Source organism: Salvelinus sp. IW2-2015, unplaced genomic scaffold (genome assembly GCF_002910315.2).
Source record: "Salvelinus sp. IW2-2015 unplaced genomic scaffold, ASM291031v2 Un_scaffold2801, whole genome shotgun sequence".
Classification (NCBI taxonomy): domain Eukaryota; kingdom Metazoa; phylum Chordata; class Actinopteri; order Salmoniformes; family Salmonidae; genus Salvelinus; species Salvelinus sp. IW2-2015.
The window spans coordinates 1-17,618 of NW_019944102.1; the positions used below are offsets into that span (position 1 = coordinate 1).

The 17,618-nt window shown below is 44.9% G+C and overlaps 1 protein-coding gene across 1 annotated transcript in view; it reads right to left on the reverse strand.

Moving 5' to 3' along the window:
* Positions 1 to 1,117: 1,117 nt before the first annotated feature.
* Positions 1,118 to 17,618, reverse strand: part of LOC112074757 (adhesion G protein-coupled receptor B1-like) — a gene marked incomplete at its 3' end in the record, with an annotated part of 74,032 nt that continues 57,531 nt past the window's right edge. The window contains 14 exon segments of the mRNA XM_024141866.2: positions 1,118 to 1,162; positions 1,165 to 1,180; positions 1,290 to 1,385; positions 1,650 to 1,759; positions 1,762 to 1,796; positions 1,798 to 1,818; positions 3,233 to 3,331; positions 8,624 to 8,712; positions 9,737 to 9,803; positions 10,291 to 10,360; positions 10,472 to 10,622; positions 10,828 to 10,930; positions 11,225 to 11,328; positions 16,524 to 16,650. Of these exon segments, the coding sequence (XP_023997634.2) occupies positions 1,118 to 1,162; positions 1,165 to 1,180; positions 1,290 to 1,385; positions 1,650 to 1,759; positions 1,762 to 1,796; positions 1,798 to 1,818; positions 3,233 to 3,331; positions 8,624 to 8,712; positions 9,737 to 9,803; positions 10,291 to 10,360; positions 10,472 to 10,622; positions 10,828 to 10,930; positions 11,225 to 11,328; positions 16,524 to 16,650 (1,133 nt within the window).

Consider the following 17,618-nt stretch of genomic DNA (forward strand, 5'->3'; position numbering starts at 1 on the left):
GGAAGGAAGGAAGGAAGGAAGGAAGGAAGGAAGGAAGGAAGGAAGGAAGGAAGGAGGGAGGGAGGGAGATTTGAGAGGACGCAAAACTCAGAGATAAAGAGAGGGTGACTCAAGATGTCCAACTCAGACTTGGACATGCTATAGAATGAGTGCAAACCTTCCCACTGTTGATTGAACTAGTGACTACACTGCCTTCCTTGAACTTCTGATCATTAGCTTGAAGATTACGCCGCGACCCCGTTTCACAGTAACTGCTGGCTTGCTGTGGTGTGCATCTCACTATTGAGCACAGGGCTAGACAACAGCATCAGACAACTTCCTGTCAYCATGACAAAATATCTTACAATCACTCCCKAGTCCCCACCGCTCCACACACACTCACACAAAGAYAAAGTCATTTCACTCCTCTTATATTCCATCTCCCCCTTCAGTGGGCTTGTCTGCTGTGTCTCGCGTCTCAATGGCGTTTCTGCTCCAGATGCTTTTCCTGATATCCTGTCTCGGGAGATAATCAGATTCCCTTCCGCTCCCAACGGATATCAGAGGAGAGCCTCTATCTGATGCTGCACTGTTGGTGGGTACTTAATTATAACACGGCCTGCCCGCATGCCGGTGGATGTGGGGGAAGATGTGGGAGACTCAGACAGCCCTATTTATCCGCATATTACTGCTTAGCACTCATTCGCACACCACCGCCCTATTGCCAGATGGCTGGGCTAAATTGCGTTATATTGCAGTAATGTGGTGCATCTCATGTCAAAACAGTGTTTTGTGCTTCATAAGGGGCGGCTGCTGTGGCGGCCGTGGTCTGACAACGGAGAGGAGTGGGATGGGAGGGTGCGGCTAACACACAATACGCGTGCAGCAGAGAGGGCAAAGCAAGTGTAACTTTTGAATGACAGAACGCAAAGAAAAATCCACATGCATAGAGAGAGATGTATAGGGTCAGACAGACAGACAGACAGACAGACAGACAGACAGACAGACAGAAGCAGCAGATCAGACAGGACCAGAACCAGACAGCCAGACAGGAAGACCAAGCACAGACCAGACAGCGACAGACGACAGACAGGACAGACGACAGGACAGACAGACGGACACAACTGCATAAACTCACTCTTTTTTTTGCCGGTACTCTTACCTCCTCTGCAAGCCATGTCGAGTCTTTCTCGAAATCAGTCTAATGAAGAAAGAAATGTATAGAAAAACCTGTTAACAAAGAACATGTAATACATATCAAGTATATTAGACATGGTTTTAGATGAAGAATAACGTTCCAGTGGTACTACCATAAGCTGAGCGTGTCCGTTCTGGAAAGATCCCCCTGAGTCTCCATTCCCGTCCTCCTGGCGGTCCACTACCCGACACTTCACTGCCTCTTGAACCTACAGTACACCATAATAAACACAGAGGTCATGCCTTTCAATTTTACAGTCAGATTCTTTCTCTGTCATCCTCCTCCCTCCACATCACCCTCAAAACAAACCTGACTTAGTTTACTTAATCAACTTTTCCCTTTTAGCTCCTAGTGGAGCACAGAGCACAACCACCAATCATTTTTTAATAATAATGAATAAAAAAAGAGTAGGAGACAGAGTATCATCAAGGTGAAATGTGTCAGAGTGACAACAGGGTGAAGAATGATGTACCTCTCTGCGCAGGATGCAATGCACCATGACGATGACGAAGCCTTCCAGCGAATCAAACACAGCGAACAGGATCTGGAAGAGGGAGGAGCGTCGGTCGGTGATGGCCAGACAGCAGACATCCAGGTGAGGGCCAGGAGAGGCAGAACACCAGGAGCTCCACAGCGACGCCCTGGAGGATGGGGAGGAACAGCAGCCAGGGTCAGTCTACAGTCAGTAGAAGATACACAAGAAGGAAAGACTACTCCGAAGAAACAATGTTTAGATTTAATATTATACGATTTTCAATGATTTACTTGTTTGAAATGGGATTCAATGATACTAAAAACTACATGTAACTTTCTAATTACAATAGAAGATGTCAATGTAAACATACATATCTACTCCTAAAAAAGGCATCTATGTACTGCTGTTGCCCTCGTTGTTGAAATGATTGGCATTATGTACAGTATAATAAACCTATAAAGAGTATAGGTAATAGCTGATGTTTACATATACTTACAGTAGCTACCATAATATATGCTAATATCACACACAAAAAACATACACCATAATCAATGAAATATATGTTCCATAACTCACTATCAATATGCTGTTGTTAGATGTGTCAATACAATATGAGACCAAGAGCAACAGGAAAAGGAGGAGCTGAGGTGAGTAAAGGAGAACAAAAGTGAAATGAAGCAAAGAACATAACATAAAGACAAACGCAAGAGCGAGGGAGAGGTGTGATTAAGTGGGACTTGTCTTCTGGTCCATATGTTCTACAATGTCTCTCTCTCTCTCTCCTTTACACATGTGTATTCTTTCCCTAACTCCTCACCTCTTCAGAGTCTTTGTTTCCATGTCCACTTGTTAACTCTGTCCTGAGTTGATTGAATGAAAGGTTCTAGGTGTTGTTTAAAACAGATCCAAGCATTCAGACTACCCCACTGAAAAACACATTACATAAAATATAACTACACACGGTCAGGCTCGACGCACACACGCACACACCACACACACGCACATGCCACACACACACACACACGCACACTAATTGATAAGTCAAGTGCACTGCCCGTGAAAACCTCCTCCATGCGGATACAGATGTAGAGTACTGTATCCTCCATAGCCTGGGGCATTACATAGCTGAAAGCCACTGAGCCTTGCACTTTTACTCTGGTCTATATTAAAGCTGCTTTTCTGCTGTCTGTGCTTTCACACACACACACACACACACCACACACACACACACAACACACACACACACACACACACCACACACACACCACACACACACACACACACACACACACACACACACCACACACACACACACACACACACACACACACACACACACAACACCACACCACACACACACACACACACACACACCACACACACCATTCTTACAAGAACAGCACTGGAGAACAATTCCCAATGATTCTCACGAGGGGTACAGGGGAAGAGAGGAACAAAGGGGGGAAAACCAAAAGATAAAAACAAGAGGAGGAGGAAGTAGAGGAGGCATATCAAGGTAAAGGAAACAGAGGTAAAGAAAGCAGTATAGAATATGTGGGTAAATAATTAGCAGGACTAACATGGCGTTACTGGTAGCTGTGGTAGAAACGTCAGCCGACGAGATAACTCCGCACTTGGCACATTTGAGCGTCATATTGTACAGTGGTACTGTCATCTGACTGCAAAGTAGTCAAATTAACACACGCTGTAACATAATACACACAGATACAAACGCACACATACACACACAACACACACTTACACTCAGAGTGAGTCACAGTTCCCTCTCACTCTATCTCACTCTCTCTCTCTCTCTCTCTCTCTCTCTCTCTCAGGGCTAAGGGGCATGTGTGGGGGCTGAGCCGGACAAGATACACAACCACATGGGTGGATATGTCACTAAGGGCTGATTTATTCCTCAATGATTTATCACTGCTCCTACTATGTGAACACAACAAACGTATAGGGGATCCTAACCACCACAGATGTAGGTGGGATAATCAAGTCAACAAAGGCACTATTGCATTCCGACATTATTCTAATCATCTTGAGCCTGTGTAGAAAAGTGCRGTGACACTGTTGCAAATGATGTAGCTCAAACTAGTGATTCAAAACATGATTCATAAGTGGTTTTAAGGTAGCCTAGCGGTTCAGAGGTTGGGCCAGTAACCGAAAGGTTGCTGGTTCGAATCCCTGAGCTGACTAGGTGAAATCTGCCAATGTGCCCTTGAGCAAGGCACTTAACCCTAATCGCTCCTGTACGTCACTCTGGATAAGTGTCTGCTAAATGAACAACATGTAAAAAGAGAGATACATCTGTAACTTGTGCAGGTCCAATTCTTATGTACACTGGCAAAAATACACATTATATTTCCCTTCTTCATCTTATTGTTGAATCCTTCATTTACGTGCATTCAACTAAATAATGATGGTATTCTTATAAATGAATAAAGCAAATGTCTAATTAGAGACACTTCATGTGCCAATTGATGCTTTGCGTCTCAATTGCGTTGTTTATTTAGCTTCCTAAATGTAATTGCTGTGAATATTTTCACCCCTGGTTATTTCTCCCTACGCCTCACTGGTCAGACTGATTACTTTATACAGGCATTACTGAACACCCTGCTAAGGCTCTCACGCACACACACGCACACACACATGCACACACACACTCATGTAGGCATGTACACACATGCAAGCACCCACATACACACACAAACACTCAAACACACGCACGCACAAACAATGAACTATGAACTCAAAGTAGTGAGTCGTGACAGGCCTCTTAGCCTAAATCTCCAATTAACCAATTAACAGTGTGTTTATGTGTGTTCATTACCAGGTGTATATCTGTGAATGTGTGTACGTTGAGTGTGTGTTTCTGCATGGCTGTATTAAAACAACACAAAGGATAGACAATGAATTCTAAAGATTTCCTGAGAAGCTGTTTCTCCACTGGTACTGTAATCTACGAATACTGTAGAAAATCATCACAGTTCCCATCTAGCAGTCTATTTCTGTGTCACCCCACTTCTCCAGTGTCTGTGCTGTCATCTAATCTCCTCTCATCACATCACAAAGCCCAGTGTGGCTGTGGCCTGCCTCTCTCTGCCTGGATGCCTGGCTGGAAGTAAGAGACACAGTACAATCTCTACAATGCCTCTTCATCATGGATGACATACTGTCTGAGAAATAATAGGGCAATAATACACGAGAGGGTATGTGATTACTGAGATCACTATCAGGACGTGATGCAACAATAAACTGTCCATCCATACTTCAACACAATGGCTTGAAAGCTGCTTCATTATATTAAAATACTCCCACAAGAAACACACATCTAGAAGAAACAGAGTTCGAGAAGAACAGTGTCACAAAATGGCCGCTCGCAAAACAACAATTAAACCATTGATTCCGTATAGCTGCTGGACAGATGGATTAAAAATCACATTATAAGAAATTCCATTTCAAGTAAAAGGGCAATACAACCAGTACCCCCCCCCCCCCTTTCTGCCACAGGCTGTGATATTAAAAAGCAATCAGTAGCTTTTGAAATACAACACCATTTCCCTTGTCTTTATGATCTGTAGATGACAGAGAGAGTTCAGTGAGAGAGAATGAAGCTGAGCAGGAAACACCCATATCCACAGGGACACATAGACCTGCTCAAATCAAATCCAGCTCTTCAATCAAACAAGCAATACTCTTCAGKTAAATGCTCACTTCATTGTTCTGTCTCAACATGGGTAGAAGAGATTAGATAGGTGATATCCTGTGGTTCCCAGTCAACAAACAAGGGTACAAAGCTTASCCAGTTTACTGGTATTTCTTTCACTTGGATCGTCCACTCTGTAACAATTGCCACTTTTTTTCCAGTGAGTCTGGGAGGAGCCAGTCTGTATAGTGACAACTAGGTTTAAAGTAACTGAACAGCAACCTYCTAACACAGTGCTAACACTTCCTGGAATGAGGAACGAGGAAACAGTACACCCCYCCAGCTCTGCCTGGATGGCTTTACAGTTGGCCTTTCCTCTTCTCTCCTGTCTTGTCCTCTACTCTCCTGTCTGTTTCCATTTTCCCATCCAATTAGCCTCTAATTTTAGGGGTGGAGGAAAGAGAGAGAGCCTCGCCAGACAGCGAGGGTACAATTAAATCTCTGAGATATGAGAGAGCGGAGCCACAGTACGCCGTGCCTCATTAGGCGCARCATCTAGRYATCATTAATTATCTTGATTAAACATGTTAGGTATTGAAAGGCATGCGAGGGGCAAAGAGACTAACACCCTTCGGTTTTCCACGTATCCACTCTGCAGTGCCACCCTGCCCCCTCCCCCCTCCCCACAGTCCCTCCACCCCTCAGTCCACGTATGCTTAATCTGATCCTTGAGAAGGCTGTGAGGGAGCAGAGGGGGCACAAACAGTGAGTATAATATCAGAGAATACCATTGTATCCTACTGTGTTGTGTATCCAGTCTTCTGGTGCCACCTCTGCCCCCTCTCCCCTCGGTCCAGGCATCACTGATKGCCCAGTGGTCTGCTGCGTAACATCGGTGTAAAACAACCCTTAAACAACCCCCCAGTACCCACTGTGTAATCAAATGCTCACAAACACACAGGCCAAAGCACAGACTCACACATCTAAACACACACGAACATACACACACCCTGTCATATACTACTCTGTGCCATGTCCTATACTTCTGTCAGTATTCATTCTGTATCTTAGTAATGTGACTACTTTGAACAGAACTATGTATCACAACCGTGTTCTAGATTTTGCACTGCAGTTTATGTTTATAGTTATTCTATACATCTAGTGCTTGTCTAGCTGGTTTTAGATGGAAGCTGGGATATTGACAGCAGGGAAAGAGATTCTAAAATTATTCTAGTAGGGGAGTGMGAGGAGGGGGTATTAAGCCAATCAGAGTGTAAGGAGAGGATATTAAGCCAATCAGAGAGCGCTACTGCCAGGGGGAGGAGATTTAGTGGGCGGGCCATGAGCAGGGCTGATAGCCAATACAAATCAACAACAGTGGGAGGGGAAGATGTTTTACCGAATCAGTGACGAGGTGGAAAGGGGGAGCTGAGATTGAGGTGTTCCTGATTGGAGAGGAGGAGCCCTGAGTGAGAGAGAGGGGGGATTCTGTGCAAACTCAAAGAGAACGTTTCAGACAGCAAAAAACAAACTTGTACAGTTCAAGAATAGATCATTGCAGAGAGAGGCAAACATGTTGTTCAGAGAAAATAAATACATAAATAAACAACAATACAGTTGGATGTACTAACGATGGCCAATGAGGGCACAGAACAGCAGCCTGCGAGAAGGGGGGAGCAGGGGTCACCAAGAGGTCAAAGGTCAACCCTGGGGTTATATAGGGACTAAAGGTCATGACCTCTCACAACGTTGGCCAGTATTGAACTGCACATGCTACCGCCTGTATTAAGTAGCAGTAGTAAGTATAAACAAAGCCTTTAAGACAAGTAAACATGGTTGAAGAAGGTTGAAAACCTTCCATCCTGTCTCAGGAACTTGGCTGTAGTATGGCTGTAGTAAAACCCCACCTCCAACAAAACAGATGTATCAGATGGACTATGTTTCATACTATAGTGAGTAGCCTTTTAACAAACACAACAGAAAATAAACCAATTTCTATGGACATAGAGACAGCATTAGCGGTGTACAATAAATCAAACCCATGACATTCTCGTGTGCTTTGAGTGATCTCTGAGGTCTCTACTCTATACCCATAGGGCCCCTGCTCCCCTTCCCTATAAAACAATCAACGAAACAAAAAAAAGAGAAAGATGGATATACAGAAATGTACATTATATAGCAACACCTGCAAATGAAGAGAAGCTGAGTGAATGTGTAAAAGCAACATACAGTAAATGGCAGAGTATAATGAAACCAATATGATAGCCATGAGATGAGCACTGATGCGCCATCTTGTTTCTTAATGAGAGTGTCCGATAACCACTCCAATCTTCCCTTTTCTTATATCTCCCTCCCTCCCCACCCTCCCTGGCTCCTCTCTTCTTCTATCCCTCTCTGTCAGACCCCATCCTCTACAAATCTTCCAATCAGTGATCACTGTCTGTCTTATAAAAACATCCACATATTCCTTTCAATATCTGCTCCTTTTTATTTCCCCACTCTCACCTCTCTCTCTCTCTCTCTCTCTGCTCTCGCTATATCTCCCCTCCCTCTCTCTCTGCTCTCAAAATATCTCACATCTCTCTCTCTCTGCTCTCAATATATCTCTCCTCCCTCTCTCTTCTCTGCTCTCTAATGTATTCTCTCCCCTCCCTCTCTTCTGCTCTCATAGATCACTCCTCCCTCTCTCTCTCTCTCTCTCTGCTCTACTAAATGTCTCTCCTCCCTCTCTCTCTCTCTGCTCTCAAATATATCTCTCCTCCCTCCCTCTCCCTCTTGCTCTCAATATATCACTCCCTCCTCTCTCTCTCTCTGCCTCTCACTATATCTCTCCTCCTCCCTTCTCTCTCTGCTCTCAATATATTCTCTCCTCCCTTCTCTCCTTTCTCTGCTCTCACTTATCTCTCTCCCTCTCTCTCTCTCTCTGCTCTCACTATATCTCTCCTACCTCTCTCTCTCTCTCTGCTCTCACTATATCTCTCCTCCCTCTCTCTCTCTCTCTGCTCTCACTATATCTTCCTAACCTCTCTCTTCTCTCTCTGCTCTCACTATATTTCTCCTCCGCTCTCTATCTTTCTTCTCTCTCCCTCTCTCCTTTTGTCTGTGCTCCTATTCCCAACTGTTATCTCCGCGTTTCTAAATTCTGTCTTCCCAAAAAAAATAACTCTTATCAATTTCCTCATCTGACTCATCTTTTAGCTCCTGCGTTCTAAACGTGAGAGCCAATGGCATCCGCTAGCCCACCCCCAAGCTTATGCCCCCAGGCTGGTTATTGGTGGACCAGTGGAGATGGATGTGGTGGTGGGATAAGGCATACCCTGCCCTCTCCTTCAGTTTCATATCAGTAATGGCCGTCCTTTGGGACACCAGTTTGTTAAATACGAGAATCCCGATAACCATGTTAACCTGTCAGAGAGAAAAGAGAGATGTGAACAAAGCAGCCAGATACAGAGTAAAACTCTTAGTCATTCAGACCATATAGCTACAACCACTCTGTCAGTCTGACATGGGACTACAGAAATGAGTATGATGCATGCATGTGAATTATGTCAGTCCCACACATAAAGAGAATAGCTTTACATATCAAACCTACAGTATATACACTACAGTTCAAAAGTTTGGGGTCACTTAGAGATTTCCTTGTTCTTGAAAGAAAAGCAAATTTTTTGTGCATTAAAATAACATCAAATTGATCAGAAATGCAGTGTAGACATTGTTAATGTTGTAAATGACTATTGTAGCTAGAAACGGCAGAATTTTTATGGAATATCTACATAGGCGTACAGAGGCCCATTATCAACAACCATCACTCCTGTGTTCCAATGGCACGTTGTGTTAACAATCCAAGTTTATCATTTTAAAAGGCTAATTGATCATTAGAAAACCCTTTTGCAATTATGTTAGCACAGCTGAAAACTGTCGTCCTGATTAAAGAAGCAATAAAACGGGCCTTTTTTTAGACTAGTTGAGTTTCTGGAGCATCAGCATTTGTAAAATGTCTACATTGTACTTCTGATCAATTTGATGTTATTTTAATGGACAAAAAATTTGCTTTTCTTTCAAAAACAAGGACATTTCTAAGTGACCCCAAACTTTTGAACGGCAGTGTATATAAAGTTGTAACTGCTAAGTCAAGGTAATAACATGTAGTTAGACAAGTGGTAGCAATRTTGCACATAGGGTCCGTTGATGACTATACATGGTTGATGAAGATGTTAGTTAAGATAATGTACAATCTATTGACTGGCTATAACCAATAGCAGTATGTAGTATGTTGACTGCATTAAGCCAAAATGGTAAGTTTATGTTTAGGGCAAGATAAGTGTTACAGTATCTAACTTATTTCTGTGGCTAAATGTTCATCTCAGATCAGTAAAGCAACAAAGGTTTCTCAGACAAATTGAGGCTGAGACAGAGAGATAGGAAGTACCAAAACTACAGCGGCAGCCGGTCCCACGAACGCATAAAGCAGACCACCTTCCAGAGACAGCCAGCAGCTGAGAGAGAAAGAGGAAGAGAGGGAGGAGGAGGAAAGGAAAAGGCAGGATGGGGGGTGACACCCAGATCAGGTGAGAAGGAAGGAGAAAGACAGATGAAAAGAAAGAAAGATGGCATGAGAAAAAAAGGATGGAGAAAAATAGATACACGAAGAGAAAAAAGATGGTGTAAGAAAGAGAGAAAAGGAGGGAGGGGTAGAGCGAGGAGAGGGAGAGGTCAAGTCAGATACCAGCACTCAGTTCACACAAATACAACCCCCACGCATAAGGATTCTGTATCACATGTCTTAAATGCTCTTTAAACAGTTAGCTAATCCAATATGGAAAGGTTTAGAAGAAGAGAGTTCTGGAGGTATACAGGTATAATGAAAGGAAGATACAGAGAGAGAGAGAGAGAGAGAGAGAGAGAGAGAGAGAGAGAGACAAAAGTACATTTGTCTAGACAAAGGGAGACACACAGCAACAATATCAGGGATAGCAGACTCACTAGTTGACGGTGCCATATCCCTTAGCTTTGGTGAAACCCACAGAGACTGCCACAACCAGAGCAGGTAGACCTAAGGAGGAGGAGGGGGAAGGGTCAGTACTGGGTAGGGATGGGACGGACACACAGATGGACAGACAGACAAACAGATAAAACTGCCCCCCCCTGCCCCCAGCATCCTCACCCCAGCCCAGACACAGGAATCGCTTGCGGATGATGCGGTTCCTCAGCCGGCCAGTCACGGCCATGTACGACTGCCACGCCTCTGTCAGAACCCAACAGAACGACGACAGGAAGAAGAAATGCAGGAAAGCAGCGACCAGRGTGCAGATCACCTGAGAGAGGGAGAGAACACAAGATAGTAAGAGAGGGACAGAGAGTGAGGGAGAAAGAGAACAAGAGGGGGAGAAAGAAGGAGAGAAGGAGGGGGGTTGAAAGGGAACAGGGAAGAGAAGAAGAGATGGAGAGATGTGAGTAAAGCATCTTTACAAGACCTTGAGAGAGTACGTGGTAAGATACAGCTTGTTCATTGGCTCTTACCTTGTTCCGTGTCTGTGTCTGACCAATGAGGATGAGGGCGTTGGAGGAGATGATGGAGAGGCAGAAGTTGATGAGGATGACAGAGCGCTCGGAGCGAATGTACCTGAGGAGAGACAACATGTTGAGGGGTCCACACCTTCCCAATTGACCGTCAACAATCAACAACTACACCCATACTTCCTTCACTTAAACGGTTCAAAAGCTCTAGCCTTTTTACACTATCAAGCCAACCTGAACCGCACTATGCTGGCTCAGATTTAGTCCACTTTGTCCTTTCCAGCACGGTTCAAGCAACTATGGTGGATGTGTAACCAAACCAGCCTAATACAGGTCAGCTGGGCATAGTAACTACTCAGATACCACTAGAAACAAAAGACCAGAGTCAATGTGTTCTCACCTCCAGACCGACACATAGATGATGATGAGGAGCAGCAAGGTGAGAGAGGAGACTCCACAGCCCACCATCAGCGTCACAGAGGGAAGCTGCATTTTATCCATGTTCTGCAGGAGACACACATACAGTCAACACACAGACTGTTAGAACTGTAAAGAAGCTGTCTTCTTCTCCTTTTTGAAGCAGATTCTTTCTTCCACTCTCCTGGTTCATGACTGCAAAGCTAAAACAACCACACACACAGACATGAGCAGTGCCGTGTACAGAGGTAAGTATATCTGGTATCTGATAAAAAGAGCAGGGAGCTGGAGAGAGGCTGGCAGACAGGCTGCTGTTTGGGCCTTGGCTGGATATGGAGAGCAAGGTGACTCCAAGGTTAATCACCACACAGATTCTTAGCTGAAGGCCATGAAGCACATTTTGACAGATTATATTGTCAGATGTGTAGTCTGATTCAGCCAGATTCAAACGTTCTACCATGAAACACAGCAAGATAATTGAAACCTCCTCCTGTAAAAGCATCGACAACAACAGATTGCCGTCTCCATGTTCCCGCAGCAGCCATTATCTTAGTTGCCATGGTGATGCAGGATTTCGGTACGGTAGCGTGGCAGCAGAAGCAGTCAGGGAAGGAAGGCTGCAGCAACCCACTGACCCTGTGGCTGCTTTATGCATCTCACTGGTGTGTGTGTCTGTGTGTGTATTTCGGACACAATTCCCAGACTTGACTCATACATGCTTAGCAGCACTGACTGACGAGTGTTCCCTGCTGTGGCCTGAACAGCGTGAAAGCATCTAGCTGGCAGACAGTGTATCTATCTGAGGGAGCAGTGCAGCCTGCAGGCTCCCATGCATGTCATCCTGGGCACTGGCATGCCACTCTCCCAACGCGGGCCAGACGTGGGTGTTGACTGCGTTCCTCAATATACCATTATGTGCTCTACACAGCAGTACTAACAGCGAGCCAAATACAACATGTGGTTGTGACCTGTAGACTAGAGGATGTTCAAGAAGCCCATGTTCAGGAGTGTTGCTTAATGAAGTCTGCTTAGTCCACTTACTGTGTTCCAAAAGGAAACATGTTCTAAGGGCTAAGGCTAAGGTTTCCTAGAGGTGGTGTTGGGGGGTGGATGTAGGTGAATGGGTCTGATGGGAATGGATAGGGATGGAGGGTCGCCGTGCAGGGGGGGTTGAGGTGGTGTTGGGGGGTGGATGTAGGTGAATGGGTCTGATGGGAATGGATAGGGATGGAGGGTCGCCGTGCAGGGGGGTTGAGGTGGTGTTGGGGTAGCTAGAGGTGAGATGCAGGTGGAAGGGAGAGCTCCAGTCTTATGACAGGGATGGGGGCGTCTATTCTATGGTGGTGCATTCCACCCTCAAGCAGAAGATAATTGGAGTTTATAGTCTGTCTTGTTTCCAGGTTTGATGTGTGCTAGAGGGCCAAATTAATTAAATCCTTTGATTAATCTGCACTGCGGTGAGTTCCCCTCTCTCTCTCTGTCTGAAGGAAAAAGATTATGAGTGCAGCCGAATGGAACAATGTCCGCTGAGACCGAGTAACTCTTACAGCCCTCTCTGTCTCCACTAATGGCAGAGCAGGGATGTGGGATGTGAATCGCGTACAGTGCAATCGCCTAGTGAGACAGATAGAGACTTCCCATCCGGAAGAAGCTACATTATCCCAGAGTTTACCTAAAACTGCCTTCAGAATGGGAGCATATACGTTTCTCAAGACAACAATGGCGAAATGGTGATCTTGATTTGTTGGTTGCTGTCCTGTATCAATGCAGATATACAGGTATACATACAGTATCATAGTGTTAACAGCTATCCAACACCATCAAGACTTTCTGGGAATCACCATGGAAACAGTAGTTCAATGATACCTWGCCTGGGTGTGTCTAGTTTGTTGAGTCAGACTAACAGGCTTTGATTATGACCTTTCACTGAACTCTGTATCTGACTGCATGTGACTCAAACCCAAGTAGGATAGCTTCTAAATGAACATGAATCCATGAATGAGTCTACAGCATGAGGAACAGTCTCTCTGATATAATGGGAAACACAAAGCTGTTCTGTGGTTCTGTTGAGTTAGTTGATCTATGTCTTACTTTAGAGGCCTACTATGGGTTACATGGTCAAAGGCAGGTCTGTAGGTGTGTGAACTGCGTACTCACAGACCCATGAGACATTCTAACAAAGAGTTGTCTGTCCTCACACACACACACACCACACACACACACACACACACACACACACACACACACCACACACACACACACACACACAACACACACACACACACACACACACAACCCACATCATTATCCATTCCCAAAAACCAAGCCTGCTGGGTCAGGTTTGAGACTGCAGTGATTTTCTCTCTCTCTCTCTTTCCTTCTACAGCCTGCAGCTGAGTGATTGACTGAACTGGTAACATTACAGAAGACAGGAGAGGAGAGATGAAGAGAGTGGATGATAAAGGGGCGGGACAGAGACCTACTATGTGGAAGAGAGAAGAAGAGAGGAGAGAGAGGGCAGAGAAAGCAGCAAGAGGAAAAGGATGTGGGAAAATGACTAAGCAGGAGGAGAGGGAGAGGGGATAAAGGGGTAGAGAAGGAGAGTGAGGCTGGGTGTTTGTCATTCTGGGGCTGTATGAGGCTAGCTGCAGACAGAGGAGAGGCGAGAGGCTGGGTGTTTGTCATTCTGGGCCTGTATGAGGCTAGCTGCAGACAGAGGAGAGGAGAGGAGAGAGGCTGGGTGTTTGTCATTCTGGGGCTGTATGAGGCTAGCTGCAGACAGAGGAGAGGAGAGAGGCTGGGTGTTTGTCATTCTGGGGCTGTATGAGGCTAGCTGCAGACAGAGGGAGAGGAGAGAGGCTGGGTGTTTGTCATTCTGGGCGCTGTATGAGGCTAGCTGCAACAGAGGAGAGGAGAGAGGCTGGGTGTTTGTCATTCTGGGGCTGTATGAGGCTAGCTGCAGACAGAGGAGAGGAGAGAGGCTGGGTGTTTGTCATTCTGGGGCTGTATGAGGCTAGCTGCAGACAGAGGAGAGAGAGAGGGGCTGGTGTTTTTTGTCATTCTGGGGCTGTATGAGGCTAGCTGCGACAGAGGAGAGAGAGGGGCTGGGTGTTTGTCATTCTGGGGCTGCATGAGGCTAGCTGCAGACAGAGGAGAGGAGGGGGCTGCGCCATTCAGAATGTGGCAAGTGTTGCTGCAGAATAATTAGCTTGTTCAGTATACCATGGTTGTCTCACAAACCCACTAGCATGGCAGGAGGGAGGGAGAAGAAAGAGGAAGGGGGGGGGGGGGGGGGAAGAGAGGGGAGGGGAGGAAAGGAGTGCCCTTCTCTCCTGGCCAGAACAGGTGAATATAATTGCCACAATATGCTTCTTTAGGGCATCTAAAAGCCCCCAGAATGCGACACTGCTGTGAAACAGCCTGTCGAGTACCAGGTAGAGAGGGGGATGAATAGAGGTAGAGAGGGGATGAATGAGGTAGAGATGAGAAGGAGTAATGAGGGGGAGGATACACTGTGTCGGGCCAGGGAGAAGCAGAAATCACTTGCGAAGTGCTATTAACACATGATGCTACTACGACTGCTGCCCATCGCACAGGCACACGCCAAATAAACAGTGTGTGTGTGGTGTGGTGTGTGTGTGTGTGTGTGGGGTGTGTGTGTGTGTGTGTGTGTGTGTGTGTGTGTGTGTGTGTGTGTGTGTGTGTGTGTGTGTGTGTGGTGTGTGTGTGTGTGGTGTGTGTGTGTGTCAGTATGCATATGTGCAGCTGTGTGTAATAAGGATAGCAACTGCTTCTGTGTGTGTGTATAGCAAGTGATGATGTGTAAACATCTTGCAGAGGTGCACAAACACACACACACACACACACACACACACATAACAAAACACACACACACACACACACACACACACACACACACACACACACACACACACACACACACACACACACACACACACAAACAAACACACACTTCCAAGATCATCCCCCCTGGCTGAATAATCTTAGCTCTAGGATGGACGAGGGGAAGACAGAGGGAGTGTGAGAGAGGGAGAAGAGAGAGATACAGAACATCAAACGCACAGCTGCAGATTCTCAGGGCGAAAGACTGGTGTGCTTATTTGCTTTCCTAAGACCTATCAAATCAAGCTTGTCCATTGCTTGCAGGTGCACATTTTCTCATCCACATCCCCTCCTTTTGATGTAAAAATTTGGGAACCGCCATATAAAAACCACATGCATATCTAAAACGGGTAAATGTCTCATCTGTCTGAACATTTTGGGTAAATGAATGGTATTCCATCCCTCTCTTCATCCATCCATCCGTTCTTCCCTTCCGTCTATCTAGGCCACACAGCACAAAGGCTGTGGTGGTGTATTAGTATAGGGTCTTCTACAGCTTTAAGAGCCCTTGGTTCCCTCCATACTGTTACCAGGGCAACTAGTGAACAACTGCTTCAGAGGCAGTTTCCAGTCTAATAATAACTAATCGCTCAGAATGAACACTTCCTCACAAAGACAGTACTGGCCTTTTCATCTCCCCTCAGAAACTGGGCCACGTTTGAGTGGTTTGAGCCATCACTGGAATTCTGCAGGGTTTGGTAAAGATATTGTCATATTAACACACCTTTTTTCCCCCAGTTGGAATCAAATACTGATTATCTGTGATTTGTTCTGTTATTTTAGCCCCATTTTATGTAAATGCATCATTGGAGGATATTTAGGCAGCATGCATGGAGCATAGCAGCATTCCAATAGAGACATGTGCAGGGAAATATTATTTAATTTGTCAAAATGCTGGAATAATATGTTACTATGTTACATTGGACAGTGTTCACATGAAATATGCAAGGACTCTTAACATGATTATAATAATAGCTTATATAAAACCCCAAAATAATTATTCACATAGCCTAACAATTTCTCATTCAGCATGTAATGTATGCAAATCAATAGTCAAAACGGTCATTTTGCAGTTGTAATATATAAACTGAATGTACCTCGACTAAAATGTGTCATGTCGACACAAATCTCCCTCTTCTGCTCGGTGGGACGACTTGAAAGATGCCCAAATTCTTTATTTGAGAATACACAGAGCCCTTGCTGAATGGCATCTGCATGTCTCAAGCAAGAGAGGAGAGAGAGAGGGCGGGCGCGCGCGAGGGCTCTGTTGATACCGAATGGCAATGACGCCCTTTTCCACTAAACCCGTGAGATACATACACAAGCACCTCGATTCGGATACCCTAACATAAAAGAATGAAGGAAGTTGTCGGACTTACCATGTCAGGATTTAGCCGGGCTAAAATGGCGAAGGTAGAGAGTCTGTCACACACGCATTTGGTTCTCAATGAGTCGACAGGCACGGCTCTGCAGCCCCTGGCAGACCACGATCCGAGCAGCGAAGAGCTGCGGGAAAGAGAGAGAGAGCGCTGCGGTGAATAAAGACGGGGAAAGCTAGTCAAATCCCCCACCACGTTACAGACACCAGCTATTTAATTCCAAATCCCCTTTTGCATCACCGCGGGTATCGAGCAAGAGCGCAGAAAACGCAGTGAAAATGGTGATGAAAGGTTATCTGTGAGCCAGACGCCGTGCTGCTCAGGTTTCTGCTTGGCCAGGTTATTGCAATATAGAGTTGGAATTCACAAATGACCCAAAAACAAACAATAGCAAGGGGGTTATAACAACAACAATAATAATAATACAATTAAAATAATAATAATAATCTAAGTTATTATTGTATCTCATTATTTATCCCTAGATTTAGATTGCGTTATTGGTGGAACAATTTAAATGCTAAATAGATCATCTTTGTGTACTTAATATACAATTAATCAGCTGGAAATCATTTTTTATTGTGTGAACCCATTTTACAGGACTTCATGTGACTGTAATGCCATCCTAACCTCAATTTAGGTGTAAATAGGTTTTTGATGGCCTGGTCTAGGCCTTTGTTGTAGCGTACTGTACCATACATCAACAATAACCGCAATTCAAACCCAATAAGAAAGCACTTTAAATACATATGTAGTTTATTTTTCTGTTATATTGTTAACCATTCTTTAGTTGAGCGTATTAATCAAAACGTGAATTCTGAGTGTTGACTGAACTTTGACAGATACCATGTTTTTATAAGTCTTAATTACCCTAAATGGACCAGGCTAAATCCACACCACTTTGTCACTCACTGTTAATGGGATTGACTACACTTTTACCCACGTTTACTATAAAGCATTACTAACAATTCWAAAGTTTTYACATTCAAAAACAACATTGCCTAACAGCTTAGCGTGGAGTTCATGGGGAGCCTTCCACTCTAGACGTCTTGCTTGTAGGCCTCTTCCCTCATTTAATGGGGTATTCTCAGTGGCCAG